The 22,068-nt window shown below is 52.5% G+C and overlaps 1 protein-coding gene across 10 annotated transcripts; it reads right to left on the reverse strand.

Annotated features, from left to right (window-relative positions):
* Positions 1-2,695: 2,695 nt before the first annotated feature.
* Acvrl1 (activin A receptor like type 1) lies at positions 2,696-18,708 on the reverse strand. Of its 10 annotated transcripts, XM_052160758.1 has the most exons (13): positions 18,559-18,707; positions 17,906-18,257; positions 15,422-15,586; positions 14,681-14,890; positions 13,263-13,330; positions 12,505-12,750; positions 12,111-12,322; positions 11,828-11,927; positions 10,923-11,069; positions 10,418-10,693; positions 9,383-9,580; positions 6,488-6,618; positions 2,696-4,682 (listed from the first exon to the last, which is right to left on the reverse strand). In XM_052160758.1, the coding sequence occupies exons 5-13, from the start codon at positions 13,324-13,326 to the stop codon at positions 4,548-4,550; spliced, it is 1,509 nt and encodes a 502-aa protein (XP_052016718.1). In that variant the 5' UTR covers positions 13,327-13,330; positions 14,681-14,890; positions 15,422-15,586; positions 17,906-18,257; positions 18,559-18,707; the 3' UTR covers positions 2,696-4,547. The 10 variants fall into 10 exon arrangements, with proteins under 10 accessions (XP_052016718.1, XP_052016726.1, XP_052016719.1 ...); XM_052160766.1 differs by lacking the exon at positions 17,906-18,257 and having other exon boundaries at positions 12,111-12,304; positions 18,559-18,708; XM_052160759.1 differs by lacking the exon at positions 17,906-18,257 and having other exon boundaries at positions 15,422-15,582.
* Between the last annotated feature and the right edge of the window lie 3,360 nt (positions 18,709-22,068).

The following is a 22,068-nucleotide window of genomic DNA, read 5'->3' on the forward strand; positions in this document are numbered from 1 at the left end:
AAGACCTGCCAAGGCCATAAGCAACTAGGTGACAGTCATCCCAACCAGTGCTAATGAACGGCGCAACCGTAGATCAGCCAGGTGCTCTACATAGACTTAATGCTGAAGGGGAGCAGGGGGCGCAGACCAAGTTCTTCCTAAGTAGGAGATACTATAGAAGTATCGTCCACTGCCTGCTCCTGGTGACTCATGCTTGCAATCTCAGCACTTGGGAAGCTGGGCAGGATGGGGGAGGCTTTGAGGTCAATCTGGTCAATATAGGGAGAACAGTGTAAACTCTAAACTCTGTCTTATAACAAGATTCATCCAGTTAGGATTCTGATGGCTTAGAGGGGGGTCTCGCACGCAGGAGAGTGGTGGACCGAAGGTTAGAGCTGTTGCCCTGGTGCGATTATATGGGGGCAAGCAAGTCTTTCTAGGTGGTTCAAGTTTATTTATCTGTCTAACTATCTTCCTCCTCATCTTCCTCCTTTTCCTCCTCCTCCTCCTCTTCCTCCTCCCCTTCCTTCTACTTCTTTGAAACTGTCAGAAGACTGAACCCTCCGACTGGCCGGCCAGCAGGGGCAGGCAGGGAGCTGAGGTACTTGAATCCTCCTTCATCTTATCTACTGCTATCAGTTGCCCTTGAGCAACCGGAGGGGCTGTTGGTGATGGAGGTGATAATCTAGTATGCCCTGGCTTCTGGCCTCCGCCTCTGTGTCTCCCTGGGTAGCCCTCCCTTCCTTGTACTCCTGCAGCCAGGGATGTAGGTCAATAGGAGTGGGTGGGTGAGAAAGAACAGAGACTCATCCAGACACGACACCCCTCAGGGCAGCAGTGGCAACACTTGAACCTGGAAACCGCCTGAAAATAGACAGTGCGTCTATGACATTATGCAAATTATATGCAAATTGTATGCAAAGTTGAGGAGCCCTCTGTCTCTATTTCTAGCAAAGGGAATGTGGTCCTGGTAGAAGTAGCTTGTTTCAAGAGTCGCCCACCCGGAACAATGACTGCACAGTTACCATCAATCCCAGCCCTGGGGCACTGGACTGGACACTCAAAACCCTCCGCTACCTGAGGGCAGGCTCCAAAGCATGCAGATTTTGCCGTCTCTTGCTTGGGCTGTCTTTTCTTTGTTTGCTTTGTATCCCTGGCTGGACACTGAAATCATCTTGTGGCTGAGGATAACCTTGAAATTCTCATCCTCCTGCCTCTACCTCCCAAGAGCTGGGATTGCGGGTGTGCACCACTACACCTGGCTTTGGGATGTTGATCTTAATGCAAGGGATAAGCCGGGAGGCAGAGCACTGTCCTTACAGCCTAGTGTGAGGCAGGGCCGAGGGAGGGAGGATGGAGTCTGGGGAGGAAAGGAGCTGTCTGTGAGATCCTGGGTACCAAGAGCATCAATTGTCAGGACTCAGGCTGCAGGGGCCACTCTCTCCCTGTTTTGCATTTCTTAGCAACTATGCCCTCTCAGGGACAGACAGAAATGTTTCCTCACCCTTTGTATGTAAAAAGGAAGTTGGAGGCTGGGGTCACCGCAGGAAATCAGAGCAAAGAGTAGAGAGGCTTAGGAGTTCTCCCCCCCCTTTGCCCCCCCCCAAGGCAGTAATAGCATGTGCAAGTGGCCAAGGGCTTGGGCTGCAGTAACCTCACAAGGTTGTCTTCTAGTGGCATGGTGATGGGTCAGTCCTGCCAGATCCTGTCCAGCCTACACGGAACTCTTGCACTGCGCTTTTCCCGCTGCCCTTTTCCGGGTCCTCAACCACACAGTGGTCATTCGGGTGCCGGGCCTGCTAGGCCTTGTGAACCCTGGGGGAAGGAAAGGTGGAGGGATGGGAATGCTATTAGTGTCCCCATCCTCTGAGGGCTCCCTTCGGAGTCCTCCGGAAAGGTCGGCTGTTGTGTGTGCCAGGAAAGAGGTCCACAGCCCCAGTGCAGAAGGCTGCAGATTTACGCTCACTTGGAGGCATGGGGAGCAGAGCACATTGTCAACCGCAGAAGAAACTGGGGCACTCTCCCTGTTTTCCTAAGAAAGGTCCAGCACCCTCTTCTTAGAATGTTTGTATTTCTGGGCTGGACTGAACCAAAAGACTCCTCCCAGCTTCCTTCAGTAGGCAACTCTATATCACCCCCCCAGAAGCACACAACTTTCGGGATGGGGTGGGAGGGGGCCTGAGGTGCTCTGGGATTTCCAGGTAAGGGGAGCTTTTCATTCTGGGAGTGTGGACTAATTCCAGACAAGGGGTGGGGGCACCTAGGGAGGGAATTAAGAAGGAGCTGAACAGGGAGGGGCGAAGCCGCCTCTGAGTAAGGAAGCAAAAAGCTTCTTTGCTAGGTGTGGTTTCCAGGCACAGTCCCGACAGTCGAGAACAGCGGAGCTCATGCACGCAAGCACGCACGCCGCGGCGAGGACGGGGAGGAGCCAACCAACTGTGGGAAGGGAGCAGGGCAGCTGTGGGCAGCGCGTTGGCCAGCAGAGGGCGACTTGGCCAGCATGGATCAGGTTGCTTTCTATCCAGGGTGGGATCTGAAGTTTGAGCCTCAGCAGCAGTTCTAGGTATAGTGGCGTTCTAGAGCAAGCTTGTCCCAGGGAAATGTGGTGGTGTGTACTTTGGGATTCTCTACTTCCCATCCCCTCGGGTTCTCTCTGGACCTCTGCAAATGGACCACTGCGGGATTACTAGCCTGGAAGACAGCAGAAACTCAGGAGTGGTCAAATATGGTTTATTGAAGACCTACTACGCGCCTGTCACGGGCTAAGTGCTCCCATAAGCTGTGTGGTTCCATTTGCACACCTGCTCTCAGAAGCATTTGGAGATAGTTGTCTCTAGAGGGCCACGTTCTTTGCCACATCTCCAGCCGTTCAACCCCCCTCTACTTTGGAGGAACTACTACTGTCTTCCATTTCTGGCTGTGGAGTCTGAGGATGAATTTGTTCCCAAGTTCAGTAGAAATGAAATCCTTCAGGCAAGAAAGCGGTTCCCTGGCTCCAGTGACCGGAGAACCATCAGACTTTGCCCCACTGGTTGGGGACAGGCCGGTCTACTTCTGTTTCCATCTCCTTTCACTTCCTGGTTCTCCTTAGTCCTTGCGCACTGCTGAGAGGCAGGCTTGAGAGAGAGAACAGAGATGGAGAGGTGGGAGGACACACCGGAGGAACTCAAGGGGTCTGCGCATGTGTGGAGCAGGATGAGTTGACGCCGTTTCTCCCTTCAACAGCCAGCAGTTTCTAGAGCAGGTCTTTCCAAGAAGGAGGCTGATTTTGTCCCTTGCCTGAGCCATCCTTCACCCTCCCCAAGCCTTGCCTACAGTCCGCTTCTCTTCAGTCCATCAAACCCGGCTTCGGTTTCACTTGTTCAGATCATGGGCGTACCCTTCCCATTTCTAAATGCGAGACTCTCGGGGTTTCTCTAGGCTAAGTTTTCCCAAGGCACACTTTCTGGGGCCTGGCCCAGGGTGTGTGTGGGCTTTGGCCAGAGAGCCACACGCAGTAGGAAGCAGAACCCTGATTGCGAGGCTTCTTGACAGGGGACAAATTTCTTTCAGTCTTGGAGACCCCAAAGGAAGCCACCCCTGAGCCCTGGGCAGAAGCCAAGCCACAGAGGAAGTCAGACGTTCCTGTGCTGCCCAGGTCCCAGGATGGCCGCTAGCTAGTTATAGGCAAGAGCTGGGGCCTGGAGATCAACCCAGGGGGTGGGCGCTTTAGGCCATCCTGGACCCTGGTGGATATTTACAAATGCCGGCTTGACTCAGGTGATAGGGAAGGGGTGCAGTAGACAAGACTTAGCTTCCACACCGCATGAGGTTCCAAGAAAATCGGGGTCTGAGACACCTCAAAGGACTTCAGGACAAAACCTAAAATCGTCAGATGGTGAATACCTCTCCTGTCAACGGGAGCTGCTCTGGGTCCCTTACACTGTGCTTGGCCTTCTCCTCAGAGGACTCTTGGGTTTTGATGCCCTGCTGAGTCAGCTGAGACGGTAAGGGGACAGAAGGTCAGGTGCCGCCTGTCCCAAGAGACTAGCACTCACTAGCCAGGGGGTCTAGTCAGGACAACTGAAAGGCATCACAGAAGCAATAAACACCCACAGAGAGACACCGAGGCTGCCGAGTGCCCCTCTGGCCGAGCCCCAGCAGGTGGAATGTCTACAGAAGCTGGACAGGGCCCTGCATCATCCTGGCAGCTCTGATGGAGCAGTAAGGTTGACCAAGGGTACAGGGGAGTGAAAGCCCAGGATCCCGGCCCAGGATTCCCCGGCTTGGCCACTCTGTCCCGGGAGTGGTAGGGGGTGTACCCTGCTGGCCTTGGGGATGGGGAAACCAGCCAGGCGTCAGAGAGCCAGCCACTTTGGGCAGGCCAGACGGAGGCAGATTGAATTTCAGCCCAGCTGTATTTTTGGCTGTATGGGCTGGGGGGAGGAGGGGAGGCAAGCTGAGCAGGGCACATAGGGCAGGGTGTGCCGCCCTACCTCTCTACACTCACGCTGCTACCTCTGCCCAGGCAGGCTGCATCTTCTGCCCCAGCACATACTTTAGGCAGAGAAAAGTCCGGTGACCCTGGGCTAGTGAATCCCTTTGGGCTTCTCTGGATTGTGGCTGAGCTTCTGTAATGTCTTCTTTATGCGCAGTGCAGTGAGGCGAGCGGTGGGGTTGGGGTACCAGCACTCTCGCATCATCTGGGCCAGCCCGGAGAGGACCTGGGGGGTTGGGAGAGAGGCAGAGAGGATGAAGAGGTATATGGGTCAGAAAGATGGAAAGGAGGCATGGCGGGAGGAGGCAAAGGCTCAGTATTGGGAGACATAGTAGGAGAAAGGGCGGGAAGAGAGTGTATTGGACTGGAGGAAGAAGGCCAGGCACGAGAGAGAATGGAGCCGTGCGGTGGTGGCGCACGCCTTTAATCCCAGCACTTGGGAGGCAAAGTCAGGCGGATCTCTGAGTTTGAGGCTAGCCAGGACCAGAGAGTGAGAGACAGGACAGCCAGGGTGAAATAGACCCTGTCTTGAAAAACTGAGAGTGGGGAGGGAGGAGGAGAAGGGAAGGAGGTGAGAATGAAGGGGGGAGAAGTGCAAGAGGCAGCAGAAACAAGCAGGAGAGGGCGTGGGAGGGCATGGAGGAGGCCTTTGAGAACTCACAGACACCCCAGTGCACAGCCCTTGGGGAGCACCTACCCACGCCCAGGATCCGCTCTGAAGAGTCTTTCTGCAAGTCTGTGTTGCCTCTTGCAGCCTGAGCCCTAGAGTGCACAGGGCACTGACTCCCTGCCCCTCCACCAACTATGACGGAGAGTGTGGCAACGGCCAGCATTGCCCCCAACGTGCCTGTCTCCCAGAAGGAGCCCATCCCAAGAAGCTCAGCTGCCCCTGGACATGGCAGCCTGCCTCTAGTTCCTAAGAGTGAGTATACATCTGTGCACTGGAAGGCATCTATGTGGTCTCATATGTATACACATGCTTAATGTTTATTATCTATCAGTACAAATGTGTTGAGTCTTAGTGTAGGCGGCACCAAGGTAGATGGTAGGACTATTGGAATGAGAAGTGGGAGGTGCTTCTTGGGAAGAAGGAGGGGCTGAGCGGGAGGAGAAAGGATGAGGAATGATGATGAGAGGCACATGGCCAAAATACATCATATTTTATGAAATCGAAAGAAGTAATTTGTTGTTTGTTTGCTTGCTTTTGCTTGTTTGGGGCATTGAGACCGGGTTTCTCTGTGTAACTCTGACTGTCCTAGAACTCACTCAGGCTGGTTTTGTACTTAGAGATCCACCAGCTTCCACCTCACAGTGTTAGGATTAAAGGCGTGTACCAATGTGCCCGGCGAAGAAATGCTTTTTTTTTTTTTTAAAAAGGAGTAAGCTGGGCATGATTCAAAAACCTTTCATCCCAGCTCTCAGGAGGCAGGCAGGTAGGTGGGTCTCCTTGAGTTCGAGTTCAGCCTGGTCTATACATAGCAAGTTCCAGGCCACCCAGCACTACAAAGTAAGACTCCTGTCTCAAAAAAGAAAAAAGAAAACCAAAAAAAAAAAAAGTGAACTAAAAACACAGGTTTTGTCTTCATGGTGCCATGAGTCTGCTTACATGTGTATGTGTATACATAACTTAAGAGAGAGAGAGAGAGAGTGTGTGTGTGTGTGTGTATTTCTTATAGTATAGAATGTCTTGAGAAGAAAATCATCAACAACAACAAAAACCAGTTAGGAGAATTTTAGCAGAGACTCTCTGATTCTCACAGGTGAGTCTAAAATTAGATTGACTGAAAGGTCCAACAAGGATGGAGGATTCCCAAGCCAGGTGTGTGGGAGGGAATACCCAGAACAACCCACCATCTATCCAAGAATCAGAGGTTATAGAACCAAGATCCTGAACTCAGAAATTCCAGCTGAGAATCAATCTCCACCCTTGCTGCCCCAGCCCCGCCCAGTCCTAGCCCAACCACGCCCCTCCGCCCAGCCACGCCCCCCACCCCGCCCCAGCCCCAGCCCCAGCCCAAGTAGAGACCTTACCGGATCTGCAGCCAGCCGGTTAGGAATGGTGGGGGTTTGCTGGTCAACACACACCACCTTTTTCATGTCCTCAAAACTGGGGTCATTGGGTACCATGTCATAGAAGGGTGGCCTGTAATCCTCCACAATGCCTGGGGATTCAAGGGATGAGGGACAATCACTTGGGACCCAGACCACGCAGAGGATGACTGCCTGGCGGCAGCTGCTTGGCTATATTGCTCCAGAGAAGGATCCTGTCCTATAACATAGCAACTGTACATGGAGCTCAGAACTACTGCTTGTGTTACACACTTCCCCAGTCTGTGATAAGCGCATGCCACGCTTTCCCGTTCATCCTCCTGGTATCTCTGTGTGGTACCACCCGAGTCACAAATGGAGAAACTTAGACTCAGAAGCACCGGATTCACGTTGCCTAGCCAGCCACGGCACAGTCAGGACTTGAAACTCATCTTTCGGCTTTCCGGGCTGGATCTCATTTCCATCTTGCTCAGCTGTCTTCCACCCTAGGCCTGGGTACCACTCCCTGACTGATGCCTGATTATACCAACAGCTGGTGTTGACACAGAGCACTTCCTGTGTGCCAGACGGGGTCCTTAGAGCTCTGCCCGAAAGCCTCACAGTGGCCTATGGGGACTGCAACATTGTAGCATCAAGTCATGAACCAAAACAGTAGGTCCAAAGGTTCAGAAAGTTTGTCTTTAAGGATCAACAGGTAGCAAGTGACAGAGCTGGGACTTAAGGCAGAAATCCAACATCAAATTCCACGATTCTGCTCTTTCAGGTGCATTTATAGTAGGTAGGGCTGGATAAGGCTGATAATAAGGACAACAAAGAACAGAAAAACTCCTCTTCTAGAAGCAAAAGATTTACTCCCTGGTCCAAATAAGATGTGCTTACCATCAGGGAAGGCTCATGTCTCTGTAGACCCCGTGACAAACAGTGTCCCTACCCCATGTCAAGTTATCCCAAGCCTTTTTTTGAAAGGTATGCCTGTGGGGTCAGAGGCACCCCCATGTCTCTTCCTGCTTCCCAATCCCAGGCTGCTTCTGCGACCACGTAGGCCACAACCTCAGAGAAGCCTTCAGCAGCTGTTCTCTCCGTGGCCGGCTTCCAGGCTGCCCCTGTGCCGCCAGCGCCCTAATCAGCGATTTGCAGAGGCCTGAGCGTGTCTAATGAGCCTTTAATCAGCGCCGGGGCTGACACCAGATTACAGTGTTTATAATGCGCTAGGAGTCTGTGTGAGGCTGACAGAGCTTCCCCTCTGCCCCAGGAGCCCAAGGCAAATCCATCAGCCCTTCCATTCCTGCCTATAGCCAGGCCTACTTCTTTGATTTTATCCAGGTACCCTACCCCTTCCCCAACTCCAGCAACTCAGATTCAGCAGTAAATACCCAGGGATCAGAACCCCCTGAGAGACTCTGGTGACATCTGGGTCTCTGCTGTCACAGATGACCACTGAGGAGGAATGATGTTGGGAAAGGATGGCTCCTGGTAGATGCTTAGGGAATGCAAACATCTCTATTCCAAAGGAGCGGTGCTGTAGTCATGCCCTGGGGATTGTCAGCAAACGTTCAGGACTCCCAGCAACCCTGGTCATAGACAGGCTCCTCAAAGAGTAACACTGCAGCAGCTAGCTGGCCAGTCAACCTGTGGTCCTCCATCTACCTCAGGGTTGAGAGGCCATCAGCCGCAGGCCAGTACAGGCCAGCACAGGGCTACACAGACAGGTGCTTCTACAGCTTTTCCAAGTTATGGTCTCCTGTGGCAATCCACTGTGATAATGCGGTTGTGATAAGCAGGCAGCACAGACGACAGATAGCTTACACATGAACAAAGAAACCAGGACCACCATTTAACCGCCACCGTAACAGAGAGCCCTGGCTCAGAATCAGATGGCCTGACTTAAGACAGCCAGCCATAAGCCTGCATCTCTGTCTTTTCTTTTAGAAAATGAAATAGGGGCTGGAGAAGTGGCTCAGCAGGTAAGAGAACCGACTGCTCTTGCAAAGGTCCTGAGTTCAAATCCCAGCAACCACATGGTGGCTCATAACCACCTGTAATGAGATCTGACATCCTCTTCTGGTGTGTCTGAGGACAGCTACAGTGTACTTACATGTAATAAATAAATCTTTAAAAAAAAAGAAAATGGAATAATATTATGGTGGTACTCTTTCATTATGACCACTAACATTTAGCTCTGGGGACTGTTTTCCTTTTCTTCTCTGTGTAGCCCTGGCTGACCTGAAACTCGCTGTCTATATAGACCAGGCTGGTCTTGAACTTGGATCAAATTTGGTGTACTGAAATTACACCAACTTGTAGATATTGTTCTAAATACTTAATTGGAACAAGTCTACAATTACACTTTTTTTTTCTAATTTCACAAATGAAGCAGGCACCGAGGCTACGTACTCCCTGTCATGACAAAACCTGGAACCGAGTCCAGGCAATCTCATGGACCAACATCAACTCTTACCAAAGTAGGAGACTTCAACAAGATAGAGTATACAGGGAGACACATGTGACACATGTTTAACTTCTATAAATGCTGGCTTAGCTGCTTTCCTGCCCCACCCCCACCCCACCCACCATGCTCAGGATCAAAACCTATGGCCTTGAACATGTCAATTAAGCATTCTACCACCTCGATATATTCCCAGCTCTGGCTATATTTTTTTTTGTCCCTAACACAAGAGTTCAAGGCCATGCCCACACGCTTGCAGGCCTTAAAGCCCATCTGTGCCGAACTAGTCCATTTATGAAAAGAAAGCTAGGAGATCTAGCCTCAAACCCTCAGGTCAAGGGCACCAGCCACTACAGGAAACCCAGTCCTCCATATATCTACACACACACACACACACACACACACACACCCTGCATTCTGTGGCCTCTCACCATTGATGATGGTCCGCCGGGCAATCTCCCACAGCACTAGGCCGAAGGCCCAGATGTCTGTCCACTTGTACGACTCAAAGCAGTCTGTGCGGATCTGCTCATCTAGCACTTCCGGTGCCATGTATCTCTTGGTACCCACTCGGGGGTTGTTGCCGATGTCCAGGTAATCGCTGCTTTGTGAGTGCATCACAGCCAGTCCTGTGGGTGTTGGGCTTGTCAGTTCTGCAGGGTTCCCACAGGGGAGCCCAGGCAGGCTTGATATGGTCAGATGCAGTGAGGATGGGAAACATGGAAGGGAAGTGAGGATGGGAAACATGGAAGGGAAGTGAGGATGGGAAACATGGAAGGGAAGTGAGGGTGGGAAACAGGCAAACATGGACGAACAGGGCACGGGAGACCTGCTCTAAGATGCCTGGAATACAGATAACGGCCTTTGTTGCTTTATAGCATTGTCAAGGGTCCCAAAGACCATGATGATGCCTATCTCACATAGTAGAACTTCCAGGTGTGTTGGAAGGAGCCATGTTCTCAAAGAAGTCAGGGCGATCTCGCTCTTGATGCCCCGCCCCTTTTCTGGAGGTAGCATGGAGTCTGGGCTGGAAACAGTTCCTTTTGAGACGGCGGTTTTTCTATGTAGCCTGGTTATACTGGAACTCACTCTGTAGACCAGGCTAACCTTGAACTCAGATATCAGACTGCCTCTGCCTCCCGAGTGCTAGGATTAAAATCCCAGTTTGGAAACACTTTTGTTGTTGCTGTTGTTTTTTGTTTTGTCTTGTTCTTTGTTTTTCAGTTTTTCAGGACAGGATTTCTCTATGTAGCCCTGGCTGTCCTGGAACTCACTCTGTAGACCAGGCTGGTCCCGAACTCAGAAATCTGCCTGTCTCTGCCTCCCAAGTGCTGGGTGGGATTAAAGGTGTACACCACGGCTGCCTAGTTTTTAAAGCACCAATTCTCTCCCCTACAGAAACAGACAGGGCCAAGCAGGCAAGCCCCGCCCACAGGTGAAGCCCCACCCCTTTCCCTCCTGCTCACCCAGGTCTGCGATGCAACACTGCAAGTTGCTCTTGACCAGCACATTGCGACTCTTGAGGTCACGATGGGCGATGGCTGGTTTGCCTTGAGTGCCAAAGATCTCGACGTGTAGGTGGGCCAGGCCACAGGCCGCGGACACAGCTAGCCTCAAGGCCAACTGGGGCTCCAGCGTCTGCCTCTGCAGAAAGTCATAGAGGGAGCCGTGTTCGTGGTAGTGGGTGATGAGCCACAGCTGCGTGCTGGAGTTCCGCGAGGTCATGTCGGAGGCGATGAAGCCTGTGAGCAGAGGGTGTGACGTCTTAACCGGAGTACCCAGGAGGAAGGAGTGGTGAGGGGAAGGTAGGGCTGAGAGGCACAGAAGGCGTGGGGCAGAGACTGAAGACTGAAGCAGTCTGGGGGTCGGTCACTCAGGGTTCCATCAGTGCCCAGAGTTCCTTGTATTCCAGCCCTGAGCTAAGCGAGCTGACAGCCTAGGCCTGGAGTAACAGCCATGTCCCCAGCTTGCCTAGGATGTTGTCGTGTCTAAGCAGAACTGTGTTGTAGATCTCCGTCTCCCGGAACCAGGACTGCTCGTCTCGGGAGGAGAAAATCTTGACAGCCACACTCTCGCCATGCCACGAACCGCGCCACACCTCACCATATCGGCCCTTTCCTAAATCAGTGGCCAGGGGAAGAATTAGGACGCATACTAGACGCACATAGTCTCAGAAGCCCCCACCCCCAATTCTGAATGCCATGAAGATCCCTTCTGTGAAAAACCTGATTTTTATTTTTATTTTTATTTTTTTGAAGATAAGGTCTCACTTTGTCTGGCTGATTTGGAACTTGCTGTGTAGAGCAAGCTGGCCTTGAACTCACAGAGATCTGCCTACCTCTGCCTCCCTAGTGCTGGGATTAAAGACATGTGCCACCGCCCCAGCTGCCTTTTAAAATTTTTAAAAATCACATTTATTTATTTATTTATTTATTTATTTATTTATTTATTTATTTATTCAGTCAGTCTTTTGTGGTATGTGTTTATATGTGTGTGATACACACTAACTAGGATCATATATGGAGATCAGAGGAGACAGTTCTCTCTTCTTGTGTGTGTCCCAGAGATTGAATTTAGATTACCAGGCTTGGTACCAGTGCCATCACCTGCTGAGCCCCATTGCTCGCCCCAAACCTGAATATACCTTTATTAACATCTTGTCCCAGCTTTGGGCTACCCTTAGCATATCAGCTCATCCCTGTCCTTGCAGAAGGACCCAACCTTGGCCCAGAACCAACCCACTCCCTGCCCAGCAGAGTCTCTTACTCTGGCCCAGGCTGGAGCCATCTGTGACCCTGGAAGCCAAGGGCTTCCCGACCTCTCCAGGCCTATGGAGCCTTTGGTAGCCGCCGACCCCCAGCTCACTGAGTGCTTACCCACACACTCCACCAGCGCGACCTGCCTTGCTACTGTCCTCTGCACCAAGAAGGGGAGCCCGGAGCCGCTGCCCGTGGTACAGTCGCTGTCCAGGAAGTCCTAGGGACACCGAGTAGTTACTCAATGGCTACTCCTGTCAGCCACGGCCTTCTCTGTTCCCTACCACTGCCCCACTGCTGTACACAGCTTGGTTCTCACTGTCATCTTTGGCTGACCCTTCCGTTTGCTCCTGTCTACACACCCACCCTCCACCCTGGGTCCCCGGTTGCCCCAGTCCCATACCCCCAACATGCTGTCTCCCTGGTCAGATGCCTTCAGGATGAGACTGGACTCTCCCAGGTCACTGTGCAGACCCCGCTGCTTCTCCTGCCTTCGCCGGACATGCCACAAGCCCAGAGCGCCCAGGGCCACCAGGACCAGCAAGGCCAGTATAGGACCCAGGATCAGAGGCAGATGGGTATCTCCTTTTGGCTCCTCTGAAGGAATTTGGGTGGCTGGAGAAGGGGGACATTGAGTCCCGGCTCCACCAGGCCAGCTCTCCTGACCCTGAGCCAGACTGCTTACAGTCAGATCCCAGCATACCGCCTCCCCACACCCTCTCCGGAGCATGAGAAGAAAGCAAGGCAAGGGGGCAGGGCAGGGAGAGGAGGAAGAGTGGGAGAGCCACCCTGCATACCCTCCAGCCTCAGGGACACGTTTTGGTTGCAGAAGGATCTATAGCAGCAGTGATGGTTCACAAACTCCGTGGGACGACCCAAGCAGAGCTCCTGGTTCTGACTTCCGCAGCCCCGAGAGACCTGGGGGTGCCTGCCTTGCTCTCGAACCAGAACCACCGTGCACCACGCACCCTGGCAGACTGGCTTCTTGCAGTGCGGGTTCTCACAGATGCAGTTCACCAGCTTGGAGGGCTTCACCAAGTCTCCTGGGGACATGAGGGATTCAGGCGCTCCTCCCGTCCCTTCTGATCTCACAGGCAAACCCCTCAAGCCTTGCCCTTTAATTCCATCCCCTAACTGTTCTTCCTCAGAGCCCTGCCCCTAGCTACACAGGCAGTGGAGACTGAGAAGCCAGTTTCTGTCCACAGTCTGTACTGGGACCTTTTCTCCCTGATAAGGATCCTGCCGTGGTCTCGGGCTCTCCCTGTTCACAGTGAATAGCAAGCTTTCCTCTTACTCTCTCCGCCCAAGATGCAGGTTCTATCCTGGAAGGAGCCCAGCTTGCAAGTCAGTGTCACTTAGATATAAAGGAAGGTGGGAACAGCTGGGAGCCTGGTCTATAGGACTATAGTCCCCCCCCTCCAGCCAGGCTCCTGTTCTCAGTCCCCCCAAGCCCCCCACCCGTTCCAGTTCCCAGCAAAAGCTGAGCTGAACCCAGATAGCCTTCCTCTATTCAGCCCCCCGCCCCCCGTTTCCACACTGCCCCTCCCATACTCACCCCTGGTTAGGCCTAAGGCCACCAACAGCATAAAAAGGCCCCTTCTGAAGATCCCTAAGGTCATGGTCCTTGGAGATAGGAGGAGAAGAGATGTGGTGAGATCTTCAAATTGTGATAGCTGTGGTGACCAAGGTCTCCTCCTACCAGGAGGAAATCACTGAGAGGTTTCTTTTGGGGGGGAGGCAGGGAGGCCACCTCCCAACTGCTACGTCTGGCTTTAGGGCGGGGCCTGCAAGGGAAGTCCTGGCTTACTTCCCCATGGAAACCATCTGTTGGGGGTAAAGGGTGGGGAGCTGTGTGTAGATGAGGGGAGCTAGAGAGGACCGGGGCTCCGTGCCCACTGCTGGGTTCAGACGGGAACAGGCCGGGAGGGTTGCAGACAGACAGAGAGCTATGGTGGGAAGCACGTCTCTCTCATAGCTCAATCTCTTGTCCTCAGCCATTTGCCCATCACTTTAGCCTCCACCCCTGCCCACCCTTTCCCGGTGCCCCCCAACCCCCCATCCTGGCTGCTTCAAACACAAACAGGCTCCTGTCCTCACTTCCTGCCATTCAGGGTCCCGCCAGGCCGGCTACAGGAATCAAGATTGTTTAGATTGAGGTCTGGATAGAACAGGCAGGAGTCACGCACAGCAGGGAGCTCAGGGCGGGCTGGAAGAGGGACGGTGTCTAAAGGGGCCACCAGGAGCAGAGACGACCGTAGGAAGTCTGCATGGGTATCTTACACAGCTCTGGGGTTTTTCTTGTTTTAAGTGTATTCATTATTATTGAGTCTGTCTGTCTTGGGCCAAGGTACAAGTGTGAAAGTCAGAGATAATTCTGTACAGCTGTTTTCCTTCTCCTACTTTTACACGGATGCTGGGGCTCAAACTCAGGTCACTCAGCCTATGTAGCATTGTTACCTGCTGTACTGGCTCTTTGTGGCCCTCTTCTATTTTGTTTTGATTTTTAAGACTTATTTATTATTATAAATAAGTACACTGTAGCTGTCTTCAGACACAACAGAAGAGGGCATCAGATCCCATTACAGATGGTTGTGAGCCACCATGTGGTTGCTGGGATTTGAACTCAGGACCTCTGGAAGAGCAGTGCTCTTAATTGCTGAGCCGTCTCTCTAGCCCGCAGCTCTGTTTTAAAGGAGAGAGTAAGGCTCATCCCAGGGAGGCTTGCCAGATCCATTAGAATTCTCTTGTAGTAACAGAAATCCAACACAAGGGTCTAGACCCCACCTTCCCAAACTGCTCTTCCTCCTCTGTGTCCTGAGCGGGTGGGGTCAGCCCCTGCCCGATCCCCAGGCTTACAGCAGTCTGACAATGACTAGGTCTTTTTTTCTCTCAGAACCATCTGGGCCCCCTTCTCTCTTCTCTTTCCTGGGAAAGGGCTGGGGGAGGGCCAGTGGTACAGGAAGTGAAACATACTTAGACACTGAGTGTTTGACCAGGAAGGGTTGCCTGAGGTTTCACTCTTGCCTGGGGTTTCACTCTTCTAGAAGTTTGATGGACGTTGGTAGAGATGTGATTCTGGTATGATATGATAGCCCTCAACTCAGGACCCAAACCAGCTATTGCTTCAGAAGCTGTACCACTCTTCCCTTCTCAAAGCCTCAGAGCCACAAGAGAGTGCTGAGCCTGTAGCAAGAGGGAACGGGGTCAGACAGGAACATAGACTTTCTGAATGGCAGGGTGTGCAGGCTGGATCCCCAGCTGGGGAACCAACACACGAAGGGTCCTGTGAGAAGACACCAGAAGGCTGGAAGGACTGGTTATATATACAGTCACGTAGACAACAGAGGCCCATGCTCTAAGCTTGGTACCAAATGAAGACCCAAGATGCTGAGGCTTTGGGGGGCAGGATGCCTCGGGTCAGGCTGGGGGGCTTGGTGGACCTTTCTGGCTAGTGGAGGCCCTGGCTTTCCTGCCTGGATTTCCTCTGCCCCAGAGGCCGGGTCTGGGGAAGGAAATAGAGACCTGGGCTGTTGCAGCTGTATCCCAGCCTCTGCCTGACCTCCTGCCTCTTGCCCCTACTGGTAGCCAGTTAGGACTCTGCAGGGGTTGTGTGGATAAGTGCAGACAGGGCATGTTCCAAAGCTGTAGGCAAGAAGCCATTATTGGCAGACGTCACCTGAGGTGGGAAATGGCTGGCTAGCAGGAAGACGTCACCTGAGGTGGGAAATGGCTGGCTAGCAGGAAGACGTCCTTCTGGAGCGTGTATCAAGCTTCCACCTCACTGACTTGCTTTTCTTCTGTGTAGTGGAACCCCATGCAGTGGGTCAGCTAGGTAGATCCCTTGGTCTGTCAGCCACTTCAGGCTTCCATTCAGTCTGTCTGAGACAAGCAAGACACACACTGGGATGGGGACAGTGACAGTACATGTCTGTGACCCAGCACTGTGAAGCCTGGAGATCTGGGAATACCAAATGAAGGCTCAAGATGCTGGGGCCAGAGAAGCATGACTCCAAAAGTCAAAAATGAAGGAAGGAAGGAAGGGAAGGCATGCATTGTAAACGGTTCCCCCAGGGAATTCTGATCCATCGGGGTGGGCACCAGGCTTTGAGAAATGTGTCTGGCACAGAGCCGGACCTGTCTCCTGTGCTTTTGTTCATTTCACAGGACATCGCCGGATGGATGGACAGGTGGAGGGACTCTCAGTTCCTTCCCAGGTGCCTCCCTATTTCTGTGGGAGGAAAGAGAATAACACAGGACCAGAGAGTTGGTGACACTGCAGAGGTGGGGGTGAATATGGGGGGGGGTGAAAAGAATCTGTTCTAAACATCAGTAGCCTAGGGAAAGTTGGTCTAGCCTGGGAATGTGACGGAGCTAACCACGTCCTATCTGGGGTTAAGCATGAGGTGGGGTGTGAGTATATCTGGGTCTGAAGTTTCTCTTCTTCTCCTTAGTAAAATCATATGAAAAATCTCTTGCTCAGAGAAGCATCACTGCTGTTAGTCAGAAATCCCAGACGTTAAACAACTTTAAAAGATCAACTTAACTCGGGGAAGTAATAGCAGGTGGAGTGCTCTGAGGCTTCCCTCTGGGCGACGCACCGAACCTCCAGGGCTTGTTTCTTTGGAGCCTCACACACTCCTACAGGAAACTGCCGAATATGGCGAATATGGCGTGGAGTTAAACTCAAGTGGCCAACTTAATCCTTCCTTACTCATTGTTCTCCCTCTGGAGTTAGGCGAGGCTCTCACAGAGGCAAAAGGAGTCCTGGTCTCTGAAGACATTTAACAACATGCCCCACCCCTGATGGCAATGACTGGTGCCCCCTCCCTCAGTATTGTTGACCAGAAACCACCATTGCCAGACTTCTCAGTGTTTGAGCCTCAGGTGCGGACCCAGAGAGGCGCGTGCCTTGGACTGTGGCTATCAATCTTCCTGCTTCTATCAGCAGCAGGGCTCTGCCACATGGTGATTGTCCCAAGGCAGGGGAGCGCTGTGGTAACTCAGCTATCTTTTACACTGCACTTACTGGCCTCTCCGACCCAGCCAGTCTCAGTATTCACCTGCATATTCCATCAAGCCTATAGTGGTAGAATAGGGCAGAACAGGCTGGATTCTAGAGTCGTAGGCATCTGTAAGCAGCACGGCACAGTGGATCCCTCTCACCTGAGGGTGATGCACCCCCAAATCATGTTGGGTGCATGGAACCCAAACTACATGTCCTGTCCCCTCTACCTATAACATACCTGTAATAAAGTCTAATTTGTATATTAGACGCAGGAGACACTAACATGACGAATAAAATACGACACCCACAGTAATATACTATAGCCAGGAAAGTTTTTCCCTGGAGCTGGCACTCAGGCCATTGTTGAATGAAATAAAGGTTTCTCGATCAGCCTGATAACCCTGACAGCTAGCTACCAGGTGACTCGTGGACAGGCAGAGTGTACAGCACTTATGCAGGGGACAAAGAGAAGATTCACATGACAGATGAGGGGAGTGGAGGGGAGATTTCACCACACCCTGGAGACAGTATGGAATTAAAAAAAAAATCCTCTGGTTCTGGAAGTTCCCATTGACTATTTTCACATCACAGTTGATTGTGAGTGACTAAAAGCTCTGACAGGGAAATTGCAGAAAGGAGAGACCTGTACAGCACAGAGACCAACACAGCAATCACAGCTTCTACGATTCACAGCCAGGAGATAGCATAAGAAGGGTGCCATTTCCCAGGTGAGACGTACGAGAGTTACTTGGCTGTATGGCAAGTGGCACAGGGCAAGACTCAACCGTAGCAGGTGTGCTGGTGCTGACCTGACTCCCAGCGCTCAGGGGCCTCCTGAGGCGAGACAATTAAGAGGCTAACGCTGAATCATCGGGTGCTCTGAGAATCTTAGGCCAGCTCCGTGTCAACAAACAAACAACAAACAGACAGACAAAAACAAACTACCCAACCATGGTATCTCCTGATGTCATTGGCTGGAACCCTTCTCAGAGAAGTCCAAAGCCTGAAGCTGACCTCTCTTCTACGAGCTGGGCACAATCACCTCCCATCTGATAGGTTGTGTGAGCAAAACCACCCACAACATAGGATAATTGTGAAGACGGTCAGGGGCCAGGCAGAGTACTGAGGGTCCAGAGAGGAAAGACCCCAGACAGACTGAGTCGTGAAGGGTCTGAGAGGGGACTGGAACTCACCCAGAAGCTGCTCATAAGCAGGGGAATGTGTCCTTCAAAGGTAGGCCTAAGAAAGCAGCTAGCCTGGAGCTGTTCTCTCCAGGGCTGACGGATAGTCCGGATCTCAGCCTGGGGAAGGGCTAGGAGTCCCTCAAAGGGAATACAAAGGACATCCACAGCAGGGGGATTCTGCAACCATGTAGAGGTAAGGGTTGAGGTGCCAGGTTCTGGAAGCAAGAGCTGTCCTGGGGAAAGTGGTCTCTATGAGGAGGGTCAGCAGGGAAGTCACTCCTGTCCTGGGGAAAGTGGTCTCTGTGTGGAAGGAAGCTCAGCAGGGAAGAATCCTTCAGTCCTTCAGTCCCGGTTTACCTTTCTAGAGAAGGATAGAAGATTTAATGGAAGGGCTCGGGCGGGAAAGAGAAGCTAAAGGCCTCAGTATATCTAGCAAAAAAAGTTTTTGATTCCCTATCTGTATTCGACCCTGTTCCCTTCCACGCTCAGGTCAGAGTAGCAGGTAAGTGTGTGTCCACAATCAGGGGACTGCTGGCTGCCTTCCCCAGCTAAAACTGACCCTGCCATGCGCCAACTGAGAGGTCTTTGAGATTCATATGAAGGAAGGGTACCCTGAGATCAGGGACAGGTCTCTCTGCCTGGCCCAGCGGACCCGGACTCACCTTTGCACGGGGCGACAGGACCCCCGCCGCTCCTTGCCGGAGGCTGCCGGGGGGTCTCACGTCCAGAGCCGTTCTGTGGAGCCCGGGAAGGGCTCGATCCGCGCGGCTGGCGCGGCGCGGCGGCCTCCCGGGACAGGGAAGGGGCTGGAGCAAAATGTTTCTTATTCTAGCTTCTTCCTGCCTGGCCCGGCTCCACCACTCCCTCCTAATAACTCGTTTCCTATTGCCCAGCACGCCTCCTAGTAGCAGGGCTCTGCTCTAAAGGGCCGCAGACCCCAGTGCGACCACCCCAGCCCCTCCCCGCCGCCAAGGGGCGGACTTCGAATCCGGGCATTGGGGTCCCATGTGTTCTGTGCAGAACCACAGGGACTGAGCTGGCTGCAGAAGCGTCACTCTGGGCCAGGAGAGGGAATGAGTGTAGCCCGCACCCAAAGGCAGAAACCTGGATTCGGAGGGCTTCAGGGAGGGACTTGCGCGAGGTAGCTGCCAGTTTACCTTATTCCTAAGGAACAGTGCAGAAAGCTAAGTTTCAGATGAGAGTGTCTGCTCAAAAGCTGGCTCCACCCTTTGGACTCTCCAGTTGGCCTAAATCTTTTTGCCTCCAAATTCCAGCCCTTCACCCTTAATACTTTTGTTTCCTTCCGTTGTCCACAGTGCTGGCCATCAATGTTCAGCCTAGGGCTAAAGAAGCCCAGAGAGGTCCGTTCTGAGTCAATCTGGTCTGCGCACCTCAAGGCTTGGCAGTTGTTCCTCTGCAGTCAGAATAGAGGGAAAGGCCTCCTTGTCCTTTCTGTCCAGCAGGGGTGGGAGCCCAACCATGGGATGGGGGCAGGGCACAACTACCAGATGGAGCTTTAGAATTTGGGGCACGGAGCCTTGTGCGGCTGGGACATGCTGTGGGGATGGGGGGTGGGGTGGGCAGGGCTCTGGCTGGGGAAGACAGCACAGTCTTCCTCTTGATCTGCAGCACAGGCTGGGAGTGGGTGAAAAATCTATGCTTTCCTGGGCAGGACTTGAGTTTTACTCTTAGCCTTGTGAGTGTCCACACTGACCCTGAAGGAGGTCCACCTGCTGGGAATCCAGGTTAGCTGCTGTGAGCCCACTAACACCTCCAGGGACACCTCCAGGGCCTTCAACCTCAGCTACTCATGAGCATGCTATGCAGTCTTACAAACGGAAAGAGATGCCACCTATCTAAGTTCCTCAAGGAAGGAGTCTGCTAATATTTGAGAAGGCTAGGGAAGGGTGGCCCTCTGCCCAGTGGGAGAACACAGAAGCAGTCTCTAAGGTGTCATGTGTGACATGTAGCTTCTACAAGATGGGCCAGAGATAGCCAACCCTTTGGCAGGAATAGAGGCTGGGGAGAGAAAGGCAGAAGGCTCGCGGATCTGATCTCACTTCCTCTGTTGAGCCTCTGTCCCCACAGCCAGCAGCTTCTTGAACTGTGAGCCCCATGACCTTCCAGAGCCCTGGCTCAACCAAATTTCAGTGTCAGGACAGACCATGTCTTGCAGCCAATAGGAAGTACCATGGGATTACAGTATCTGCTTCTCCAGATTGTGGTGGCCACTTTGTCACACTATGTTAGCTATAGCACGGGGAGCCTGGATCCATGGCCATCTTCACACCCGCTTTTCCTCCCCCCTGCTATGGCTTATGGCCAACATTTCTCTTTCTCCAGCCTGTGGCTCTCTGTCTTGAGTGGGACAGGACCCATGGGACCTCTGCAGCCCAGGTCCAAGGCCCGCCTCCTGGGGAAGGCGCAGCTAGGGGATCATGGGTAAGGTCAAGAGCTCCAGAGAGAGGCTGAGAGGAGTCAGTGGGGATGAGAGAGCTTCTGTGGGCAGGCCTGCACGGCAGAATGGAGGGAAGTAGATTTAGGAGGTTGAAGAGAAAAGCTGTGGGCAGGGGTGGTATCTTCCTCCTCTTCCTGGCATTCTGGACACTGGCTGGTGTCTTGGCACCTTGCTCTTGTGAACCCAAGCCTCCCATAGTGCACAGGGAGCCTGCGGTGGGGGAGGGGGACGTGGGAGGAGTGACACAGAGTTGGAGAAAGCACTAGGGCCTCAGGCCAGTGAGGACATAGAAAAGGAATTACAGACTGAGTCCAAGTCTGCAAGAATTAGTTGTTCACAGGGCCCAGCTGTTCCCTATATTCAGTGAGGACAGAATGAGAGGAAACAGGCCCAGAGAATTCCTATTTAGATCCAGGGACTCAGAAGACTTCCCAAGCAGGGTCTGAAGCAGAGGTCTGCAGATCCTCAGAAGTTAGCATGAAGAACTTCAAGGAGGTCCTCTCTAGAGGCAGGTGACCACGGTTTGATGAGGAGGCCGGACAATGAGCTTCCGGGGACCAGCATTAAGTTCTCAACTGTGTGTTGTGGTTTTGTTTTGTTTTTAAGAACAATCCCTAAAATCCTAGGCTGGCTATGAACATGGGATCTTTCCACCTCCCCAGAGCTTGGATTCCAGGTGCTTGTCCCAAGCCTGGTTCAGGCCTCACTGTTGAGCGCCCGAGGCCGGGCTGGAGAGATGGCTCAGCAGTTAAGAGCACTGACTGCTCTTCCAGAGGTCCTGAGTTCAAATCCCAGCAACCACATGGTGACTCACAACCATCTGTAATGAGAGAGAGAGAGAGAGAGAGAGAGAGAGAGAGAGAGAGAACCATTCAGAGTATTCGGTTAATGCTCTGCCGCTGCCATCATGAAATTCTTCATAGTATTCTTAATAGCATTTGGACCTCAGACACATAATTTTTGTTTTGCCCCAGGCCCTACAGAGTTGTGTACCCTGTCTGCATTAGGGTAAGCAGGGAGAAGAGCGGAGGAGGGAAAAGCAGAGAATGAACCAGGGTTTGCTTCTCTGCAATTTCGGAGTGTAAGAGGGATGGCTCAGTAGTCGGGGCACTTCCCCAGCACGTGCTAGGCCAGGCGTTTCAAGCTAGAAAGACAAGGTGGGTGACAGAGGAGAGTTGTGCGTATCTTCTAGAGAAAACGAAGAGTATTATCTGCAGATTTCAGTTAGCTGTCTATTAAACACAGGAAGAGGTCCTCAGCGTGGAGGGCTAAATGGAATTCTGAGGGGATAGGTGTCCTTAGTTCCAGGCAGAAAATACCACAGCATCTTGCAAAGGTTAATCACATGGATCATAAAGTTGGGTTCCAGACCTGGATCACCTGTCCATCCCCAACTTCCTTCTCTGTGCAATGAAGGGTGTGAACTAGAAAACCCTGGAGTCTCCTCCCAACCTGTGCAGCATTCTTTTTCTTAATTAATTAATTAATTAATTATGAGTACACAGTATCTGTCTTCAGACACACCAGAAGAGAGCATCAGATCTCATTATGGATGGTTGTGAGCCACCATGTGGTTGCTGGGGTTTGAACTTAGGACCTCTGGAAGAGCAGCCAGTGCTTCTAACTGCTGAGCCATCATCTCTCCAGGCCTGTGTGACAGTCTTATTAGTATAGTTTCAGACCCTGTCACTCTAGCCTACATCAAAACACAGCT

The sequence above is a fragment of the Apodemus sylvaticus genome, chromosome 17 (assembly GCF_947179515.1).
Source record: "Apodemus sylvaticus chromosome 17, mApoSyl1.1, whole genome shotgun sequence".
In the NCBI taxonomy this organism is placed as follows: Eukaryota; Metazoa; Chordata; class Mammalia; order Rodentia; family Muridae; genus Apodemus; species Apodemus sylvaticus.

What these genes read in the sequence shown, in the direction of transcription:
- Acvrl1 (XM_052160764.1), bottom strand. Translation starts at nt 13,326, where the DNA reads ATGACCTTAGGGATCTTCAGAAGGGGCCTTTTTATGCTGTTGGTGGCC. An exon ending in CGTGTCCCTGAGGCTGGAGG is followed by an intron (nt 12,323 to 12,504) that starts GTATGCAGGGTG and finishes CCCCTTCTCCAG; the next exon opens with CCACCCAAATTCCTTCAGAG. An exon ending in AGGGAGACAGCATGTTGGGG is followed by an intron (nt 11,928 to 12,110) that starts GTATGGGACTGG and finishes CGGTGTCCCTAG; the next exon opens with GACTTCCTGGACAGCGACTG.